The 22848-nt window shown below is 44.8% G+C and overlaps 1 protein-coding gene across 5 annotated transcripts in view; it reads right to left on the bottom strand.

The window, feature by feature from the left end:
- CHD5 (chromodomain helicase DNA binding protein 5) overlaps positions 1-22848 on the bottom strand; it is a 256909-nt gene that overhangs the window by 148771 nt on the left and 85290 nt on the right. For all 5 annotated transcript variants that reach the window (XM_075327784.1, XM_075327788.1, XM_075327789.1 and 2 more), the window contains exons 3-8: positions 19286-19468; positions 16115-16233; positions 14677-14915; positions 14220-14341; positions 13370-13496; positions 10133-10305 (exon numbers count right to left, since the gene is read on the bottom strand). In XM_075327784.1, coding sequence (XP_075183899.1) covers positions 10133-10305; positions 13370-13496; positions 14220-14341; positions 14677-14915; positions 16115-16233; positions 19286-19468 — 963 coding nt within the window. The remainder of the gene's footprint in view (positions 1-10132; positions 10306-13369; positions 13497-14219; positions 14342-14676; positions 14916-16114; positions 16234-19285; positions 19469-22848) is intronic.

Below are 22848 nucleotides of genomic sequence, written 5' to 3'. Positions count from 1 at the left end.
GTCCAAAAAAGCTGGGTGACAACTCCTGTGAGCTGATAAGACCATGATGTATATTCGGGAGCCGCGCACACTTCTTTAAGGATTCACTTTTAGGCTTTTATGTATCTGATAACATCTAAGATTGTTATAGATACAATATGTTCCAGGAACCAAAATATACACAAGTTCTCTATATACTAAATTCACCGGGGACCTTCCAAAATAAGCTCTATCATCAATATTCATCTTATTTCAGCGCTCAGCGGGAGACAGCCGAGAAGTGACAATGAATCGCTCATTCTTCCAGCTGAGCTTTATCTTAAATATCATTTTCCTTCATCTCTTTTCTTTTTTTTTTCAATAAAATATCAAAACAGAATGTTCAAAATGTCTTAAGATAATAATAGAGTCTATGTTATGTAGAGTGAGACATCAAAGTCTACACCGTGAATAACGCAGACAAGACGGCGGTGAATTCATTCAAGAAATAACAATTGTGAATGTAAATCGTACAAGCTCAATTTTGGCTAGAAAATGAAATGTTGAGTTATTTCATTATATAAGGGGGTTCATGGGTTATAAAGGGGGCTTCTGTTTTAGGAAGATACATAACTTTTGTAATTGAAGTGATTTGTTTCATTAGGCTTGATGGTTACCGATCTGACTCCATGGCACAATGCGCTTGATGGTTGCAGAAAAAGATGGCACAATGCGCTTGATGGTTGCAGAAAAAGATGGCACAATGCGCTTGATGGTTACAAAAAACAATGGCACAATGCGCTTGATGGTTACAGAAAACGATGGCACAATGCGCTTGATGGTTACAGAAAACGATGGCACAATGCGCTTGATGGTTACAGAAAACGATGGCCCAATGCCCTTGATGGTTACAGAAAACGATGAAACAATGCGCTTGATGGTTACAGAAAACGATGAAACAATGCACTTGATGGTTACAGAAAACGATGGCACAATGCGCTTGATGGTAACAGAAAACGATGGCACAATGCGCTTGATGGTAACAGAAAACGATGGCACAATGCGCTTGATGGTTACAGAAAACGATGGCACAATGCGCTTGATGGTTACAGAAAACGATGGCACAATGCGCTTGATGGTTACAGAAAACGATGGCACAATGCGCTTGATGGTTACAGAAAACGATGGCACAATGCGCTTGATGGTTACAGAAAACAATGGCAAAATGCGCTTGATGGTTACAGAAAACAATGGCAAAATGCGCTTGATGGTAACAGAAAACGAAGGCACAATGCGCTTGATGGTTACAGAAAACGATGGCACAATGCGCTTGATGGTAACAGAAAACGATGGCACAATGCGCTTGATGGTTACAGAAAACGATGGCACAATGCGCTTGATGGTTACAGAAAACGATGGCACAATGCGCTTGATGGTTACAGAAAACGATGGCACAATGCGCTTGATGGTTACAGAAAACAATGGCAAAATGCGCTTGATGGTAACAGAAACCGAAGGCACAATGCGCTTGATGGTTACAGAAAACGATGGCACAATGCGCTTGATGGTAACAGAAAACGATGGCACAATGCGCTTGATGGTTACAGAAAACGATGGCACAATGCGCTTGATGGTTACAGAAAACGATGGCACAATGCGCTTGATGGTTACAGAAAACAATGGCACAATGCGCTTGATGGTTACAGAAAACGATGGCACAATGCGCTTGATGGTTACAGAAAACAATGGCACAATGCGCTTGATGGTTACAGAAAACGATGGCACAATGCACTTGATGGTTACAGAAACCGATGGCACAATGTGATTGATGGTTACAGAAAACGATGAAACAATGCGCTTGATGGTTACAGAAAACGATGACACAATGCGCTTGATGGTTACAGAAAACGATGGCAAAATGTGCTTAATGGTTACAGAAAACGATGAAACAATGCGCTTGATTGTTACAGAAAACGATGGCAAAAAGCACTTGATGGTTACAGAAAATGATGGCACAATGCGCTTGATGGTTACAGAAAATGATGGCACAATGCGCTTGATGGTTACAGAAAACAATGGCAAAATGCACTTGATGGTAACAGAAAACGATGGCACAATGCACTTGATGGTTACAGAAAACGATGGCACAATGCGCTTGATGGTTACAGAAAACGATGAAACAATGCGCTTGATGGTTACAGAAAACGATGGCAAAATACGCTTGATGGTTACAGAAAATGACGACACAATGCTCTTGATGGTTACAGAAAACGATGGCACAATGTGTTTGATGGTTAAAGAAAACAATGGCACAATGTGCTTAATGGTTACAGAAAACGATGGCACAATGCACGCTTGATGGTTACAGAAACCGATGGCACAATGCACTTGATGGTTACAGAAAATGATGGCACAATGCGCTTGATGGTTGCAGAAAAAGATGGCACAATGCGCTTGATGGTTACAGAAAACAATGGCAAAATGTGCTTGAAGGTTACAGAAAACAATGGCACAATGCACGCTTGATGGTTACAGAAAACAATGGCACAATGCACGCTTGATGGTTACAGAAAACAATGGCACAATGCACGCTTGATGGTTACAGAAAACGATGAAACAATGCGCTTGATGGTTACAGAAAACGATGAAACAATGCGCTTGATGGTTACAGAAAACGATGACACAATGCGCTTGATGGTTACAGAAAACGATGGCAAAATGTGCTTAATGGTTACAGAAAACGATGAAACAATGCGCTTGATTGTTACAGAAAACGATGGCAAAAAGCACTTGATGGTTACAGAAAATGATGGCACAATGCGCTTGATGGTTACAGAAAATGATGGCACAATGCGCTTGATGGTTACAGAAAACAATGGCAAAATGCACTTGATGGTAACAGAAAACGATGGTACAATGCACTTGATGGTTACAGAAAACGATGGCACAATGCGCTTGATGGTTACAGAAAACAATGAAACAATGCGCTTGATGGTTACAGAAAACGATGGCAAAATACGCTTGATGGTAACAGAAAACGATGGCAAAATGCGCTTGATGGTTACAGAAAATGACGACACAATGCTCTTGATGGTTACAGAAAACGATGGCACAATGTGTTTGATGGTTAAAGAAAACAATGGCACAATGTGCTTGATGGTTACAGAAAACGATGGCACAATGCACGCTTGATGGTTACAGAAACCGATGGCACAATGCACTTGATGGTTACAGAAAATGATGGCACAATGCGCTTGATGGTTGCAGAAAAAGATGGCACAATGCGCTTGATGGTTACAGAAAACAATGGCAAAATGTGCTTGAAGGTTACAGAAAACAATGGCACAATGCACGCTTGATGGTTACAGAAAACAATGGCACAATGCACGCTTGATGGTTACAGAAAACAATGGCACAATGCACGCTTGATGGTTACAGAAAACAATGGCACAATGCACGCTTGATGGTTACAGAAAACAATGGCACAATGCACGCTTGATGGTTACAGAAAACAATGGCACAATGCACGCTTGATGGTTACAGAAAACAATGGCACAATGCACGCTTGATGGTTACAGAAAACGATGGCACAATGGGCTTGATAGTTACAGAAAACGATGGTACAATGCATGCTTGATGGTTACAGAAAATGACGGCACAATGCTCTTGATGGTAACAGCAAATAAAAGCACAAGGCGCTTGATGGTTATAAAAAATGATGGCACAATGCGCTTGATGGTAACTGTATATGCACGAATAGTATGGTTAATTACAGGGGTTATTTTTTTTTTGCTTATCTTTTTTTATTATCTGCATAATCATATGAGGCTTTTTTTTGCAAGATAACTATTATTTTTTATTTGCACAATTTAATTTTACCATATTTATGGAAGCTGAAAAAAAAAAATCACTGTGGAATGGTAAGTTGAGTTTTAGTTGCGTTTTTGAGGCTGCCTATTTTCGCTAAGTCAAAAACGCAGCATTTTACAGTACATGCAAAGAAAATGGGATTAACAGAAATGTCATGTACACTGTGCTTCTTTTTTGCGGTGTGTTTTTTCAATCAGCAACCTGTCAATCTCTATTGCGGGTACGCTTAGTTTTCTGTACGGATGTTCTCCATAGACTAGCATTAGGCGTGGAATCTCCACCGGCCCAAACCACACGTGTTATTAGTGGGTTTCCGTGGCGGAACCATGTCAAAAACACATGTAATTCGCACCTAAGAATGTCAATGCCATCAAGTTTAAAAAATAAAGCAGCTATATTTAAAGCATTACACACCTGAGACAAAAAATGCAGAGTAAAAAAAACGTGATAAAGAAGGGAATTTTGTTTACTTACCGTAAATTCCTTTTCTTCTAGCTCCAATTGGGAGACCCAGACAGTGTAGTGGGTGTATAGCTACTGCCTCTGGAGGCCGCACAAAGAACTACACTTAAAAGTGTAAGGCCCCTCCCCTTCTGGCTATACACCCTCCCGTAGGAGTACAGATTCCTCAGTTTTAGTACCAAAGCAAGAAGGAGGAAAGCCAATAACAGTTTCAAAAACAAATTCAATCCGATAACTAGATCGGAGAACTTAAGAAACAACGTGAACAACATGTGCACCCGAAAAAAACGAAACCCTAAAAACAGATAGGGCGGGTGCTGGGTCTCCCAATTGGAGCTAGAAGAAAAGGAATTTACGGTAAGTAAACAAAATTCCCTTCTTCTTTTTCGCTCCTAATTGGGAGACCCAGACAGTGGGACGTCCAAAAGCAGTCCCTGGGTGGGTAAAAAGATACCACATGAACGGGCTGTCATACAGCCTCTTCCTACAGGTGGGCCACCGCCGCCTGGAGGACCTGTCTACCTAGGCTGGCGTCTGCCGAAGCGTAGGTATGCACTTGATAGTGTTTGGTAAACGTGTGCAGACTCGACCAGGTAGCCGCCTGGCACACTTGCTGAGCCGTAGCCTGATGCCTCAACGCCCAGGACGCACCAACGGCTCTGGTAGAATGGGCCTTCAGTCCAGATGGAATCTGAAGCCCAGCAGAACGGTATGTGTGAAGAATTGGTTCCTTGATCCACCGCGCCAGGGTGGATTTGGAAGCTTGCGATCCCTTATGCTGACCAGCGACTAGGACAAAGAGCGCATCCGAACGGCGTAGAGGCGCCGTGCGAGAAATGTAAATCCTGAGTGCTCTCACCAGGTCCAACAGATGTAAACCCTTTTCAAATTGGTGAACTGGATGCGGACACAAAGATGGCAAAGTGATATCCTGATTGAGATGAAAGGAAGAAACCACCTTGGGAGAAAACTCTGGAATTGGACGCAGTACTACCTTGTCTTGGTGAAATACCAGGAAGGGAGATTTGCAAGATAACGCCGCCAGCTCGGACACTCTTCGAAGAGACGTGACCGCTACAAGAAAAACTACCTTTTGTGAAAGCCGAGAAAGGGGAACCTCTTTCAAAGGCTCGAAAGGCGGCTTTTGAAGAGCAAGGAGAACCTTGTTCAGATCCCAGGGTTCCAATGGCCGTCTGTAAGGAGGAACGATATGACAAACTCCTTGGAGAAACGTGCGTACTTTAGAAAGCTGTGCCAAGCGCTTCTGAAAGAATACGGATAACGCGGAGACTTGACCCTTAAGCGAGCTAAGGGACAAACCTTTTTCCAACCCAGACTGCAGGAAGGAAAGAAAAATTGGCAATGCAAATGGCCAGGGAGAAAACCCTTGAGCCAAACACCACGCTAAGAATATCTTCCACGTCCTGTGATAGATCTTAGCTGAGGATGGTTTTCTAGCCTGTCTCATTGTGGCAACAACTCCCTGAGATAAACCTGAGGCCGCTAGGATCCAGGACTCAATGGCCACACAGTCAGGTTCAGGGCCGCAGAATTCAGATGGAAAAACGGCCCTTGAGATAGCAGATCTGGACGGTCTGGTAGTGCCCACGGTTGGCCTACCGTGAGATGCCACAGATCCGGGTACCACGACCTTCTTGGCCAATTTGGAGCGACGAGTATGGCTCGCTGGCAGTCGGACTTGATTTTCCGGAGAACTCTGGGTAACAATGCTAGAGGAGGGAACACATAGGGGAGTCGGAATTGCGACCAATCCTGAACCAACGCGTCTGCCGCCAGCGCTCGGTGATCGTGAGACCGTGCCAGAAAACTGGGACCTTGTTGTTGTGCCGTGACGCCATCAGATCGACGTCCGGCGACCCCCAGCGGCAACAGATCTGTTGAAACACGTCCGGGTGAAGGGACCATTCTCCTGCGTCCATGCCCTGGCGACTGAGAAAGTCTGCTTCCCAGTTTTCCACGCCTGGGATGTGAACTGCAGATATGGTGGACGCTCTGCTTTCCACCCACGTCAAAATCCGCTGGACTTCTTGAAAAGCTTGGCGACTGCGTGTTCCCCCTTGGTGGTTGATGTACGCCACCGCCGTGGAATTGTCCGACTGAATCCGAATCTGCTTGCCTTCCAGCCATTGTTGGAAGGCACGCAGGGCAAGATAGATTGCTCTGATTTCCAGAACATTGATCTGCAAGGTGGACTCTTCCTGAGTCCACGTCCCCTGAGCCCTGTGGTGGAGAAACACCGCTCCCCACCCTGATAGGCTCGCATCTGTCGTGACCACTGCCCAGGACGGGGGAAGGAACGACTTTCCCTGTGACAATGAGTTGGGGAGAAGCCACCAACGTAGAGAGTCCTTGGCAGTCTGAGAGAGGGAGACAGTCCTGTCGAGGGGCGTCGAATTCCCATCCCATTGGCGCAGAATGTCCCATTGGAGAGGGCGCAGATGAAACTGCGCGAACGGGACTGCCTCCATTGCTGCTACCATCTTTCCTAGGAAATGCATGAGGCGCCTCAGTGAATGCGACTGGCTCTGAAGAAGAGATTGCACTCCAGTCCGTAGCGAGCACTGCTTGTCCAGTGGAAGCCTCACTATCGCTGATAGAGTATGAAACTCCATGCCAAGATAAGTCAGAGATTGGGTCGGGGTTAGATGAGACTTTGGAAAGTTGATAATCCACCCGAAAGTCTGGAGAGTGTCTAGCGCCACCTTCAGACTGTGTTGGCATGCTTCTTGAGAGGATGCCTTTATAAGCAGGTCGTCTAGGTACGGGATGACCGAGTGACCCTGCGAGTGCAGAACAGCTACTACTGCTGCCATGACTTTGGTGAAGACCCGGGGGGCTGTTGCCAGACCGAAGGGTAACGCTACGAACTGTAGGTGCTCGTCGTGTATGACGAAGCGTAGGAAACGCTGATGCTCTGGTGCAATCGGCACGTGGAGATACGCATCTTTGATGTCTATTGATGCTAGAAAATCTCCCTGAGACATTGAGGCTATGACGGAGCGTAGGGATTCCATCCGGAACCTCCTGACTTTTACGTGTCTGTTGAGCAACTTCAGATCCAGGACGGGACGATACGATCCGTCCTTTTTTGGGACCACAAACAGATTGGAGTAAAAACCGTGACCCTGTTCCTGAAGAGGGACGGAGGTCACCACTCCTTCCGCCTTTAGAGCGGCCACCGCCTGCAACAGAGCATCGGCTCGGTCTGGTGGTGGAGAAGTTCTGAAGAAACGAGTTGGCGGACGAGAACCGAACTCTATCCTGTACCCGTGAGATAGAATATCTCTCACCCAACGGTCTTTGACATTTGCTAGCCAAATGTCGCCAAAGTGGGACAGCCTCCCACCGACCGCGGGTGTGGGCATCGGAGACCGCAAGTCAGGAGGACGTCGTTTTGGCAACGGTTCCTCCGGCTGGTCTTTTTGGGCGTGACTGAGACCTCCAAGAATTTGAACGTCTCTGGTCCTTTTGAGTCTTTTTTGACGAGGCGAATTGGGACCTGCCCTGTCCTCGAAAGGACCGATAACCAGACTGACCCCTCCTCTGTTGGGGCTTGTTTTGTCTGTGTTGCGGTAAGGAAGAGTCCTTACCCTTGGAGTGTTTGATGATTTCATCCAAACGCTCTCCAAACAATCGGTCACGAGAAAAAGGCAAATTGGTTAAGCACTTCTTGGAATGAGAATCTGCTTTCCAATGTCTCAACCACAGAGCCCTACGCAAAACAACTGAGTTGGCTGACGCCACTGCCGTGCGGCTTGTAGCGTCAAGAACAGCATTAATCGCGTACGACGCGAATGCCGCCATTTGCGAGGTCAATGGTGCTACCTGCGGGGCAAATGCACGTGTGACTGAGTCGACTCGCGCAAGCCCGGCCGTGATAGCTTGGAGTGCCCATACGGCCGCAAAAGAAGGCGCTAATGACGCTCCAATCGCTTCATAGATGGATTTCAGCCAGAGCTCCATCTGCCTGTCAGTGGCATCTTTAAGTGCCGCTCCATCTTCAACAGCAACCAAGGATCTGGCTGCAAGCCTGGAAATTGGAGGATCCACTTTTGGACACTGGGTCCAACCCTTGACCACTTCAGAGGGAAAAGGGTAGCGTGTATCTTTAAGTCGTTTAGGAAAACGCCTTTCAGGATAAGCGTGGGGTTTCTGGATTGCGTCTCTGAAGTCAGCGTGGTCCAGAAAAGTGCTTAATGTACGCTTAGGGTATCTGAAATGGATTCTCTCGTGCTGCGAAGCTGACTCCTTGCGAACTCAGTCCCTGTCACCTGGACAGCATTCCCAGGTGGTACACCCTGGGACACGTCCAGCAGAGGTCCCGACTGTGCAAGCGCCGCAGGGGCCGAGCCTGCGGTGTGAGCGCCAGATACACGGGGACACAGAGTACCTTGAGGAAGCAGGGCCATGTCCCTGATGTACTCCGCTCCATCCAGCATCTTCTCCAGGGGCTGTAGATGGAGCACGGTCTCAGTGCCTGGAGACCGGTAAATCCCACTTCACCCAGAGCCCTGTAAAAAGGGATGGGGAAGGAATCAGCATGTGGGCTCCTGCCGCCGTACCCGCAATGGGTACCTCAACCTTACAAACACCTCCGACATAAGTGGGGTGAGAAGGGAGCATGCTGGGAGTCTGTATAGACCCTCTTTTCTTCCATCCGACATAGTCAGCAGCTGCTGCTGACTAAGAACAATGGAGCTATGCGTGCGTGTCTGACCTCCTTGCGCACAAAGCTAAAACTGAGGAATCTGTACTCCTACGGGAGGGTGTATAGCCAGAAGGGGAGGGGCCTTACACTTTTAAGTGTAGTTCTTTGTGCGGCCTCCAGAGGCAGTAGCTATACACCCACTACACTGTCTGGGTCTCCCAATTAGGAGCGAAAAAGAAAACGCAATAAAAAAGCAGAGTCAAAAACGTGATAAAAGTGCACATAAAAACAGAAGTAAACTAAGGTGCAGATGTTTTTCAGCATCAAAAACTCAACACTGATCGTTGCAACGTACCCTAAAGAAAGGGCCATTTTGCTCCTGTTTCTTGGGTTCCATTTTTAAGGCGATCACAGTGCCGTGAAAATCAAACAGGTCACATTACATTGATCCCAAATTTCTAAAAAGTTTTTATGCTTTCCTAATTTTAAAAAGTTTGTGTTGCTAAATTTTAAGACATAACTTTTTGTATTATTCTGCAATGACGTTGAGAAAGGGCCTTTTTTTTTTTTTTTTTTTTGCAAGTCCCACTAAAGGGTTTTCATTTCAACAAATCCCAAAATATAAATCTTAGACATATCTTATGGCTAAAAAAGGCAAGATGTTCCTATAACACCACCTTGTGCCCGGTTCCTCCATTTTCACCCTGCGGGTTGGCACATGTGATGGGAGGAACTTTACGGTCAATACTGGATGCCGAAGATGAGACCCAGGAGACCCTTTTGTAAGTCAAGATCTCTGTAGAGGGGTTATAAGGTGAAGGCCGAGGCTTCCTCTGGATTGGCTAGTGCCAAGTATGTCTGAGGTAGCCTTTTTCCACTGATGGCCTCGGTACTGTTAACGACTGCTCTCATTAGATCCTAATTGCCATAATGATCCACCTCCACCCTGCAGTAGCTTTGTGGAGAAATTCAGGATTGAGGCAAGGGGGTGCAATAGGGTGACAGAGGGGGCCCATCTGTCTAAGCATTTAGCTACCACCGTTGTTATTGACCAATGCATTTCTGAAACAAAATACATGGAACACAAAAACCTGAGGTGATTTTCTGAAGACACGTTCCCTTTATGATAATGAGACCATAGGTGATTGGGGGCACAATAAAGGAGGCTCTTACACAGTGTGGACAGCTCCACTTGCCCTCAGGGGCTTTCTCCAGTTCTGGATCCAGGCAGACAAGGTGATAGGCACGAGGACACGTGTCACAAAGTATTATCTCTCCTCCCTGTTGACAGACTTCGCAGTAGTCCTGGTGGTCGGTTTCATATCCATCGCCTTCTCCAACTTCAACTAGACACAAATCATATTATGAGTGACAGATTCTCAAGAAAACAGACTTTTTTATTGAGAATTTCCATCAATAGTGCTGTCTAGCATAATTTACAGCCATTCGGGCTCTAGATAAGAGAGAGGGGTCATAATAGAATGATAGGGTCTCCTGGCTTAGAAGGGCCCTGTAATCTATATCCTCATCGAAGAGCGTAAAGGCCAACTCCTGGCTCTAGAGGACCTACCTGACCATCATGACAAAGACAGGTCATTGATTACAATAGGCATCACTGTAAGGCTTAATTTTCCCTGTGGCACTGCGGAGAAATTGGCAAATTGCTGCCAGGTTGTTCCCACAGTTCCAAATGGATCACTGGGGGGCTCCACATTAGGATATTTTCTACTTGGCTTATTTTTTTGGAAACCGTTGTAACAAAAATGGGTTGTCTACTTTAGACAACTCTTACTTGTTAGAGATATCCATTAAATGCAAAGGGTCCTAAAGAGACCACCAGTGATCATCTGTAATTAGTAGGGGGACATTTACTTAATTGCTTTTCTTGGTTATATAGCAAGCAAAATTAATAAACTCACTAACAGTATGTGTTTGGAGAGTGGGAGGAAACTGGAGAACCCGGAGGAAACCCAAGGAAACACGGGAGAACATGCAAACTCCTTGCAGATTTTGTCCTTGGTGGGAATTAAATCGAGAACCCCAGTGCTGCAAAGCAGCAGTGCTAACCACTGAGATACCATACAGTGCTAACCACTGAGCCACTGTGAAGTGCTAACCAATGAGCAACTGTACAATGCTAACCACTGAGCTCCATATAGTGCTAACCACTTAGCTCCATATAGTGCTAACCACTAAGCCACCGTACAGTACTAACCACTGAGCTATCGTACAGTGCTAACCACTGAACCACTGTACAGTGCTAACCAGTGAGCTCCGTACAGTGCTAACCACTGAGCCACCATACAGTCCTAATTACTGAGCCACTGAACAGTGCTAACCACTGAGCTACTGTAAAGTGCTAACCACTGAGCTAGTGTACAGTGCAAACCACTGAGCCACCGTGCTGCCCTAAACATAGCAGTAAATGTTCTATTTCCCAGCAGCACCACCACTGGGGGAATTAGGAATTACGCAAATGAGTTGTCAATATAACGCAGGACAAGATTGGTGCTTGAGAGCAAGAAACACCCTAGCAAATCCACTTTGGCCATTAGATGAGGATTGATAACAAGAACCTCAATTCCCTAAAGAATTTGAACATCAGTTTTCTAAACTTAACAAAACTGTTTGCGGTTAATAAGGAAAGAACAGAGATTATCTATTAGATCTCCTACATACAGTTAGGTCCAGAAATATTTGGACAGTGACACAATTTTGGCGAGTTGGGCTCTGCATGCCACCACATTGGATTTGAAATGAAACCTCTACAACAGAATTCAAGTGCAGATTGTAACGTTTAATTTGAAGGTTTGAACAAAAATATCTGATAGAAATTGTAGGAATTGTACACATTTCTTTACAAACACTCCACATTTTAGGAGGTCAAAAGTAATTGGACAAATAAACCAAACCCAAAAAAAAATTTTTATTTTCAATATTTTGTTGCGAATCCTTTGGAGGCAATCACTGCCTTAAGTCTGGAACCCATGGACATCACCAAACGCTGGGTTTCCTCCTTCTTAATGCTTTGCCAGGCCTTTACAGCCGCAGCCTTCAGGTCTTGCTTGTTTGTGGGTCTTTCCGTCTTAAGTCTGGATTTCAGCAAGTGAAATGCATGCTCAATTGGGTTAAGATCTGGTGATTGACTTGGCCATTGCAGAATGTTCCACTTTTTTGCACTCATGAACTCCTGGGTAGCTTTGGCTGTATGCTTGGGGTCATTGTCCATCTGTACTATGAAGCGCCGTCCGATCAACTTTGCGGCATTTGGCTGAATCTGGGCTGAAAGTATATCCCGGTACACTTCAGAATTCATCCGGCTACTCTTGTCTGCAATAAACACAAGTGACCCAGTGCCATTGAAAGCCATGCATGCCCATGCCATCACGTTGCCTCCACCATGTTTTACAGAGGATGTGGTGTGCCTTGGATCATGTGCCATTCCCTTTCTTCTCCAAACTTTTTTCTTCCCATCATTCTGGTACAGGTTGAGCTTGGTCTCATCTGTCCATAGAATACTTTTCCAGAACTGAGCTGGCTTCATGAGGTGTTTTTCAGCAAATTTAACTCTGGCCTGTCTATTTTTGGAATTGATGAATGGTTTGCATCTAGATGTGAACCCTTTGTATTTACTTTCATGGAGTCTTCTCTTTGCTGTTGACTTAGAGACAGATACACCTACTTCACTGAGAGTATTCTGGACTTCAGTTGATGTTGTGAACGGGTTCTTCTTCACCAAAGAAAGTATGCGGCGATCATCCACCACTGTTGTCATCCGTGGACGCCCAGGCCTTTTTGAGTTCCCAAGCTCACCAGTCAATTCCTTTTTTCTCAGAATGTACCCGACTGTTGATTTTGCTACTCCAAGCATGTCTGCTATCTCTCTGATGGATTTTTTCTTTTTTTTCAGCCTCAGGATGTTCTGCTTCCCCTCAATTGAGAGTTCCTTAGACCGCATGTTGTCTGGTCACAGCAACAGCTTCCAAATGCAAAACCACACACCTGTAATCAACCCCAGACCTTTTAACTACTTCATTGATTACAGGTTAACGAGGGAGACGCCTTTAGAGTTAATTGCAGCCCTTAGAGTCCCTTGTCCAATTACTTTTGGTCCCTTGAAAAAGAGGAGGCTATGCATTACAGAGCTATGATTCCTAAACCCTTTCTCCGATTTGGATGTGAAAACTCTCATATTGCAGCTGGGAGTGTGCACTTTCAGCCCATATTATATATATAATTGTATTTCTGAACATGTTTTTGTAAACAGCTAAAATAACAAAACTTGTGTCACTGTCCAAATATTTCTGGACCTAACTGTAGCCGGGGTGCGTAGTTATAGTGATGCCCCATCATGGGTGTTTTCCTGATACCCTAAAAGCACCTCAAAAAGTAAAGAATATGAATACTTACTCCTTTTACTTTTCTTCTTCCTTCGTTTTCCTTTCTTTCCTAGACCACCAGAAATATCCGACCGGACAGAAGTGCTATTGATACTCGCGCTGTCAAAGTCCGACTCCTCTCTCTCATCCTCTTCACTCTGGATGTAGAATCAGAAATATATGATTTGAATGGTCAGACATTACCACTCGCCCGAGTCTGCAGACCAGTGTAGACCTTCAGCTTCCCACTATTCACCACTTGGCTAGGTCCTTCCTGGAGGGATATCTGGCTATTTTCTGTGTCGAGACTCCTAACAGAGGCGCCACTGACCTTTTTGATTTGCATACTTCCCAGGAGGCAAGGCACCTAGGATTTCACTGTGTTAAGCGCCTTTGCTGGCTGCCGGCAGTGTTTTCTCTGGCTTGTCTCCCTGAGATCAGTGATTGTTTTTTCTCACTATTCACCAGTGTGATACAGGTATGAGATATGGATGTAACATCGATATGTAAGCCTCCATAGTGTGTGATGGGAGGAGGGGATGGTGACAGGCGCTTATTATTTAAGATTCATTATGAAATTATTAAAGAAGGCTACTTTTACATTGATGGCCTCTCCATAGGACAGGTCATCATTGTCTGATCAGCTGGAGTCCGACACCCAGCATCCTGCACCTATCAGCTGTCTCAGGTGCCGGCAGCGGCAGCAGGAAATGTTCAGTTCCGGAGCTGCTCCATCAACTGATAGCGGCCGCAGAGGGGTTCTGCGCATCCGCCTCACATTCAAATCAATAGGAGGCGTACACAAAACGGTAAAATTAAAATTATTCGTATTTTGCTTACATTTTTAAGTGGTTTTTTTCCAATCACGTTTAGGCACTTACCGAAGACCCTTTTCTCCTTTTGTTCACCATTCCTCCAAATTTAAACTTCAGGTTTGCACCTTTCTTTCCTTTCCCTTTCTTCTTAGCGTCTTTGGATTTAGATTTTTTCCTAACACCGGGCCCTGGACATCAGACATTACAGAGACAGCATAAAAAGGAGGAGGGAGTAGCACTTACTAGGCATTTATTTAGAATTAACTCTAATAGCTAACCTTTAAAAAATATATATTTTGTAAATGAAAATTATATATAATAACAATCTAAACATTGCTTTTAGTATAAAAAAAAAAAAAATGAATACCAGTAATAATAATAATGAATACAAAAGTTCATGACCTTGATACGTAGGTATTAAGCTCTAAAGGAACCAATACAGATAAACAATAATAAAAAGAGTAGTTTCACCTTTTACAGCTGCCCATGTGCGGAGTACAGAGAAATGCCATCAAGATCATACCTTTCCCTTCCTTGGTCTTGGCTTTTCTTATAGGAGGAGGTTGAGCAGGTGGCGGAGGAGTCACTAACAGCGGAGGAGCAACTGTCACAGTTTCAACAGCCGCAGCAACCGCCGCAGCCGCTGCTGCCGCCGAGCTTCCCTTTAGCGGGTTATTGGCACTGAATTCTCGCCATTTGGCACCCAGCACGGTCATCATCTTCGACATGGGAATCTTAGGGTTCTTCTTTGCTATTAAAGGTCTAAAATAGATACAAAAGTAAATATCATCACATGAAGGGTTCTCGGTGGCCTTAATGGGGTTGTAAAATACTGGACATCTCCTTATTAATGGTCCCAGAATTCTACTCCCCAAAAATAAGCTCTAGTAGGATTTTCTGGGATTTTTGGACTATGCGTAAAATATAAGACTACTGGAAAAATAAGCCCTAGTTGCGGCTCTATAAGGAAGAGTCCAAGCAGCTAAAAAAGTAAAAAAATACAGAAGGACTGTTCATTGAAGAAAGCAGACACCCCTAAAAGAAAAAAAGACACCTCCCCCACAAAAAAGGAAAAACAAAATTGCACTCACCGGACTCCAAACAATTACAGTTGACAAGTGGAGATGGTGGATAGGCTCTCACACAGAGATCTGCGTCACTGTCAGGTCCCTCGTAATGGAGCTCTCACAAATAGATTGGATACCAGTATCACTACGTGCGAGTGACATGATACTCCTTACCCCCTAGACCAGAGCCACTCCTCTAATCTCCTCCCGTGACCACCCCCAACCTGCTTGTTGTGGGTGGGAGTGGGGTGGTGCTTGTGTTTATTGATAGTTCAGACCTCTGGCATGGCTGCATTGATGGTCCAAACCTTTTGCTCTCCGATGCTACAAGCAGACAGCTTTGCCTCTACAGTGTTGGGGCAGCACAGGGACACTGAATCTGGGCAGATCTAGTAATCCATCCAGATTCAGAGCAGCGCTTACAAGCCCTATTGAAAAGAGCCGGTAAGAGCTGTGCTGATCGCCCACGACATTGGCCACCAACGATAAAACTATAGCAGTGGCCGATAACTCAGGCAATCATAAAACAATAAAATTAAAAAATCCCTTGGTCCTTGAGAACAGAGAGAATTTTTAATAACAAGTAAATGGTAAAGTTGATTTCTTTTTAAAGAACACTTTGTGGTTTTAACCATTTATTATGATAAAATTAACCATTTAAGCATCATGGATATATTATTACCATATATTTTATGCCATTCTTTTACAAAAACTGGTATTATCTTGCAATATACCGTAAATGTATAATAATTGAATTTGAATCCCACATAGTGGAGCTGCTAAGCCACACCACTGTACCACCTGGGAAAAGCCATAAAATAGCCCGGCATCAACTCTTTTAAGAAAATTACTACCTACCATACCTATTTTAAGGTTTTGGATGGTTGTAAATACCTGAGAAACTGGCTGAAGGCCTTGTAATTAGTCAGGGTATGGTAGTCTTCCTCAGAGAAGGCATAGTCTACGTTGTCCAGTCCCCATTCCTCCATCAGCTGTGCCGAAGTCTTTGGCTCCTTAACAATAAAATGGAATTCTCATAGAAAATAATTCACAGTACCTATAAATCGTGGGCAACTTGTGGTTGCACTACTGAGTATGTATAAGATATCAAACACTATACAACTAGATAAGTCAGGCTCCACATCTGTGGCTCGTTCTGCGCTCCAGCCTGCACATTAGTTTACAGAGTGCGGCATTGCCATATGGGCACTTTGCTCCTCGGTAGTATTTTTTTCTAACATTTTTCCTTTGAACAAGTTAAAAGAAGCTCAAGGAACAATCCGCATAAAAAACCTGATTGTGGATTCATAAACAGCTATATATTTGCTAAGAGTTAAAAAAAGACAGGTCCGTCAACTTCAATTTACGGTATAATCCCACAGTACTGATCCAGAGGAAGGTCAAAAAAATTTGGTGATTACATCATATTAGGGAAAGAAAAACCTTCTTGACTGCAAATATTTAGTCTCACCTTGTTGTTAAATGTAAGCATCAATTTCCACATCTTCAGACATATTATAGAAAACATCAGAAGCTGTCAAGAAGACGGCATTGATGGAGGATCAACCACCAAAATTGATCCCTATGCATGTTCCTGGCCAGAACCCGGCTAGTGGGCGCATCCTCACTCAATACAAATGTATTGAGTAAGGTCAGGCCCACTAGACGGCCACATCTACTAGTCGGACGCGCCCACTCCATACACTTGTATTGAGAGAAGCTGCGCACACTAGACGGCCGCGCCTACTAGGAAGATGCACCCACTCCATACACTTGTATTGAACAAGACTACGTCTACTATAAGGATGTGCCCACTCCATACACTTGTATTGACCAAGGCTGCGTCCACTAGACGTCCAAGTCTACTAGTCGGACACACACACTCCATACACTTGTATTGAGCGAGGCTGCGCCCACTAGGCGGCGTGACTACTAGGAAGATGCGCCCACTCCATACGCTTGAATTGAGCAAGGCTGCGCCCACTAGACAGCTATGCCTACTGGGAAGACGCGACCACTCCATACAGTGGTATTGAGTGAGGCTGTGCCCATTAGTCGGCCACACCTACTAGGAAGACGCGCCCACTCCATACACTTGTATTAAGCAAGGCTGCACCCACTAGACGGCCATGCCTACTAGGAAGACGTGCCCACTCCATACACTTGTAGTGAGTGAGGCTGTGTGCAGTAAACAGCAGATCCTACTCGGAAGACGCACCCACTGCATACACTTGTAATGAGCAAGGCTACGCCCACTAGATGGCTGCGCCTACTAGTGAGACGCACCCATTCCATACACCTGTATTGAGTGGGGCTGCGCCCACTAATCAGGTTCTGGCGGAGAGCATGCATAGCACATAAAATCGGTCACATGACCACCGTTCCCAACTCAGAAACCAGTGAATCTTTGCAGCGCACAATGTGAAATTTCCTAGTGCTCTCCAATTTTTTATCAACTGCACTTGGACTCATAAAATATCACAGATCCTTTCACACATCCGTAAAAATTATGGATCCGAGAATGAGATGGGTGAAACTTAGAACATGTCTGTAACGCCTGGTCCCACCAGACCCCGGGGGGGGAGCTCTCCCTCACATCTGCCCAGTCCCAGCATGGCTCCCACGTGCTCTCCTGCCCCCACTCCCAGGCAGCGAAGGCCTTCCTCTTACCGGCCCCATGGCTCTGCAGACGCTGCTCCCACTCCTAGGCCTGCTGCAGTCTCCTCCTCACACAGAATTGCTGTAAGTGACTCTAGACTGCGCGCAAGGCCACGCCCCCTTTCTTAAAGTGGCATGCCCCATTTTCTGGAAGTGACCTCAGGGGTCACCTGTTGCCTAATAGGTATTTAAGTTCACCTCCCCCGGCAGCAGGCGCCCGAGCAACACTTCCATTAGAGCCTTGCCAGTGTCCAGACACCTTTGTGCTGTTATCTGTTTTCTGTGCAATTATACCTGGTTCTAATCCTTTGTCTCACCGTAGTGCCATCCGTACCATTCCGGCTGTGGACGTCACCGCTCATACCGACAGTGGACGTCACCGTGCCCTACCTGCCATGGACATTATCTGTACCGTACCTGTTGTGGACGTCACCGCTCATACCAACAGTGGACGTCACCGTGCCCTACCTGCCGTGGACATTATCTGTACCGTACCGGCTGTGGACGTTACCTGCTGTGAGCATCTCCGGTGCCGTTTCCGTGTTCCGCCGGCTGTGGACGCCACAACCTTGCTACACCTGGCCCTACAGAGACTCCTACTACCGGTTCCTGGCTGCCGTGCATTTAGGCCTTCTGGGGAGGCGCCGCACAGTCCCTGTATAGGGGTTCGCTGCTGGTTGCCTTCTCAGGGGAGTCCGGTGCACGGTCCAGTGGGTCCACCTCCGGACGCTCTCCGCTCCTCGGTGAGCGTAACAATGTCCTATTCTGATCCAATGTTGAGGATTAGAACAGGACATACTCATTGGGTCTGTTTGATGTCCAAGATAAAATCGGGCAGCACACCGACATTGACACGGATGTGTGAATGCATCCTAAAGGTGAGGTTTGGATGGCCATTGCCTCTCTTAGCAAAATAAGATATTTATTAAGGGTGCCAAAACCTGATCAGTCCATTTTTTGGGGGGGGATATAGATCATAGCGATATATATTTGTAGACAAATACTGTGAGCAAAACTCCAATAGATAATAAGGGGCACTGATTAATATGTCAGATTGTCTAAGGGTGAGTATCAGTCTTTTTTTTGTTTTCTCTCTCACAACTGTGTGCAAATATTGTAAAGCCGCAGTACCAGGCAAAGCCACAGTATCAGGCAAAGCCACAGTATCAGGCAAAGCCACAGTATCAGGCAAAGCCACAGTATCAGGCAAAGCCGCAGTACCAGGCAAAGCCACAGTATCAGGCAAAGCCACAAATGTGGCACATAGTACTCAACAAAATAGAGGATGTGCTGAAGAACGCTGTCATTTTTGTTTTCAATTGAACAGTCCTGGAAAACCCTACAGGTTTGTTTTGGGGGGCAAATTAGTATTGAGTCAGTAGCTGGAGTCACCTCAGGACACGTTACCTTTATACATGTCTCTTCATTGTCTTCGTCTTCTCCATCTTTCTTTTTCCGTTTTGATTTCTTTTCTTTCTTCTCCTTAATTTTTTTCTTCTTTTTCTTATTGGGGGCGTAGTCACTGCCGTCACTTTCTGACTTTTCCATCCCCATCTCCTCGTCATTTTCTGACGGCTCCTCATCACTTCCCTGAAAGAGAAATTATATTTGGTGTAGTCAACCAGAAAAGAAATGGCCCAAGATATATTCAGTAATAACATTTCATTTCTGCTACAATTACTAAATCGACATAATACCACCATATAGTGCCAAAAAATAATTCTGTCATAGTTTGCTTATTCAGTATCATTACATAGTGCCATAAAACCTACTGTTTGTTATTTTAGGTATTTTACTGAGTTGGGGACCACTTTTCGAAAAAGTGGTTAACTCTTTTAATACCACTGTAGACTGGTAATTGCACTTGGCCATTTTACTTTACTTCTAGGGTGTTGTCCTGCTACCCCCCAAAACCAAAGTCTGAGATTTCCAGGAAGGGGAGGTGCACTCTTTTCTATACGCTTCCTACAATGTAAAGTAAAGCTTCAGATGAGATTTTTCGGCACTCCTATGTAACACCTTACAGAGCATCAATGGAATGGAACAGATGTTAAATACAGTTTTGCTACTCCTGGCAGACATAAATCAGTTAGCAATTAATATACAGTAAATTAGTACACCCCCTTTGAAAAGTAAGATTTTAATCAACACAAGAACCATTTCTAAAATTCAGACAAGCCTGAGTTTCCTAAAACATTTTTTACACCATAACACGAAAGTAAGTTTAATAATATAACTTTCATTACAATATCTTTAGTTTTACTCAAATTAGTTGATGGAAAAATGAGTACATGACCTCTATGATTTTTAAGGATAGCACCAAGTCTTCTTGGCAAAGAATGAACACGTTGGGAACATATTGTAACGTCAATATTTTTCCATTCTTCAAGAACGACCCGTCATAGAGCCTGGATGCTGGATGGAGAGTGATGACAACTTGTCTCTTCAGAATCCCCCATAGGTGTCTTGGTTGGGTTCAGATCAGGAGACACTTGGTCACTGAATCACTTTCACCCTGTTCTTCAGAAATGCAACAGTGGCCATAGATGTGTGTGTTTTAGATTGTTGTCATATTAGAAAAGTGCAAGTCTACCAAAGGCACGAAATGTTGACAACATCTTCTCTTTCATAGAACAGTACATCTGTGAATTCATGATATCGTCAATGAAATGTAGCTCCCGACACCAGTAGCACTCAGCAGCCCCACATAAGGACACTGACACCACCATGCTTCACTGTAGGCACCTTCCATTTTTCCTTGTACTCCTCACTTTTGAGGAACCATACAAATTTGTAACCATCAGTTCCAAAAAACATTTATCTTTGTTTCATCACTCCAGAGTAGAGTCGCAGTAGTTTTCATATTTTTCAACATGGGCCCTGGCAAATTGTTGGCAGCATTTTTTTGTGTTTTGGGCTTTAGGAGAGGTTTCCTTCATGCAATATACCCATGCATGCGATTACACTGCAGTATATGTTGTCATGTCTCACGAGAAACTCAACCCCCCGGTATGTCCAGCAAGAAAGAAAAAAGCAAGTGCCACTCTTCAGCTGTAAAAGTTTAACTGTTTAATGAGAAAATGTTTAAAACGTGGGAGGAAGCTGGGCGTATTGGGACTATGGCCATTTCGCTCAACAACACGCTTCAATGGGTCCCACCTTCAGTACAAAACGGCCGTAGTCCTGATACGCCCTGCTTCCTCTGGTTCCATGTTTTTTACATTTTTCTACCATATTTTCTCCAGTACATTGCCTGATAAGTACAGCTTTGCTGATCTTCTTGTAGACTTCACCTTTCTTGTGTAAAAAAATTATTTTCTCTCTGAGGTCTAGTGACATTTCTCTTCCATGTGGTGCCAGCAATGGCACCACATGGGAGAGAAATGTCACTAGATCTGAGAAATGTCAGTAGACCTCAGCAATACTGTTGACAGTATGAAATGTGTAACCCCCTTTTATAGTCACCTGTCTACTGAGTTTGAAAGAAACTAAAGGTTTTCAGACAAATCTGTTGGGGTGTACCCATTAACTCCAATATATATATATATATATATTTATATATATATATATATATATATATATATATATATATATATATATATATATATATATATATATATATATATATATATTGGAATGGTAACACCAGGTTGTAGATGCATTCGTACGTTTCCAGGAGGAATAACAGAGGAATGACACAACATACAGTTCTACGAAAAGATGCCAGAGAATTATTTCCTGGGGAAAGCAAGTATTTACTACAGCAAACATGAAAAAGAGGATTGACGCTCAGAGTGCCATAACTTAAATCCCGCTGATTACTAAACTGCTATGTGCAGAGCCTAAAAAGTCCACACAAGGTCAGTGATAGAAGTGACAGACATTAAAGAAGTCATTTAATCGCAAGAACACTCTGTTCCAGTAAAATACATTCACTGAGCAAAGCCTACAATGAAAATGTCACACCGAGGAATATAGTCATTTCAATTTTATTTCGGGCACCGCTATTTTAGCTGGAAATGCAGACTCTGCCGCCATTAATGTTTACAGCCCTTCTACTTGGAGATTATGAAGCTTGGAGGTGTCCAAAAGGCCTCTCTGCTTTTCATTTCTTATCATTGTCCAAATAAGATCAATGTTGTCATTGAATCAGTAGGGAATGTTAGTTGATTTCAGCTCTGCAGAATAGTGAATGCAGCTCTGGAGTATATAATACAGACTGTAAATTGGAAAATAATATGCACAAAGCAACTAAATTTTAGCTCTGTTCAGTTAGGTCCTGTTCATCACAGTGTTGTGACTTCTGTTATAAATGGAAACCACAAGGCAGTGCTGGATTTGTCACAAAACAAATCAATGGCCTGCATTGGACCCCACTGACTTCCATCATGGTGTCCCTTTTTTCATGAAGCCTCAAATGTAGATGTAAATGCAGCCTTAAGGATTCCAAATGACGCGTCCACGGGGTCGGAGGTTACCCGTCACCGGGCCACGGCTCTTCTCCTGGGTCGCCGTGGTGGCCTTGCCTGGTTTCGTGACCCCGTCCAGTGTCAATAAAGGCTTTGGGGGATAGGGATGATGGGGGTTGTTGTTCGTGATGCCACCTGTGGTGCACAGCCAGTATGAGCCGCCGCTGCGGGTGCTTCTCTCTTCAGGGGTGGATGGCAGCTCGGGTGGTTCAGCTCTCCACGGGTAGAGCTAGGCCCTAGGGAGGACGATGGCGGTAGTAGTTCTCGCCTATGGTGGAGGGGCGCAATGGTGAGGGCGCCGGCAATGATGGGACGACACAGATGGTGCAGTTCAAGTTCTCTTTACTCACTGAAGTCACTCTGACCTTGGTGTGCCGCGTCCCGCTGTGATGGGCTCCAGTCGATCCCAGATACTTTGGCGGTCGAGGCAGGTGTTTCCTTCTGCATGTCTCCTTTCGATAGTTTCCCTTCACCCCAGCTCCTGGGCCGTGGAACGAGTCA

Source organism: Anomaloglossus baeobatrachus, chromosome 11, assembly GCF_048569485.1.
Source record: "Anomaloglossus baeobatrachus isolate aAnoBae1 chromosome 11, aAnoBae1.hap1, whole genome shotgun sequence".
Classification (NCBI taxonomy): domain Eukaryota; kingdom Metazoa; phylum Chordata; class Amphibia; order Anura; family Aromobatidae; genus Anomaloglossus; species Anomaloglossus baeobatrachus.
This window is presented reverse-complemented; position numbering and strand designations above follow the sequence as displayed.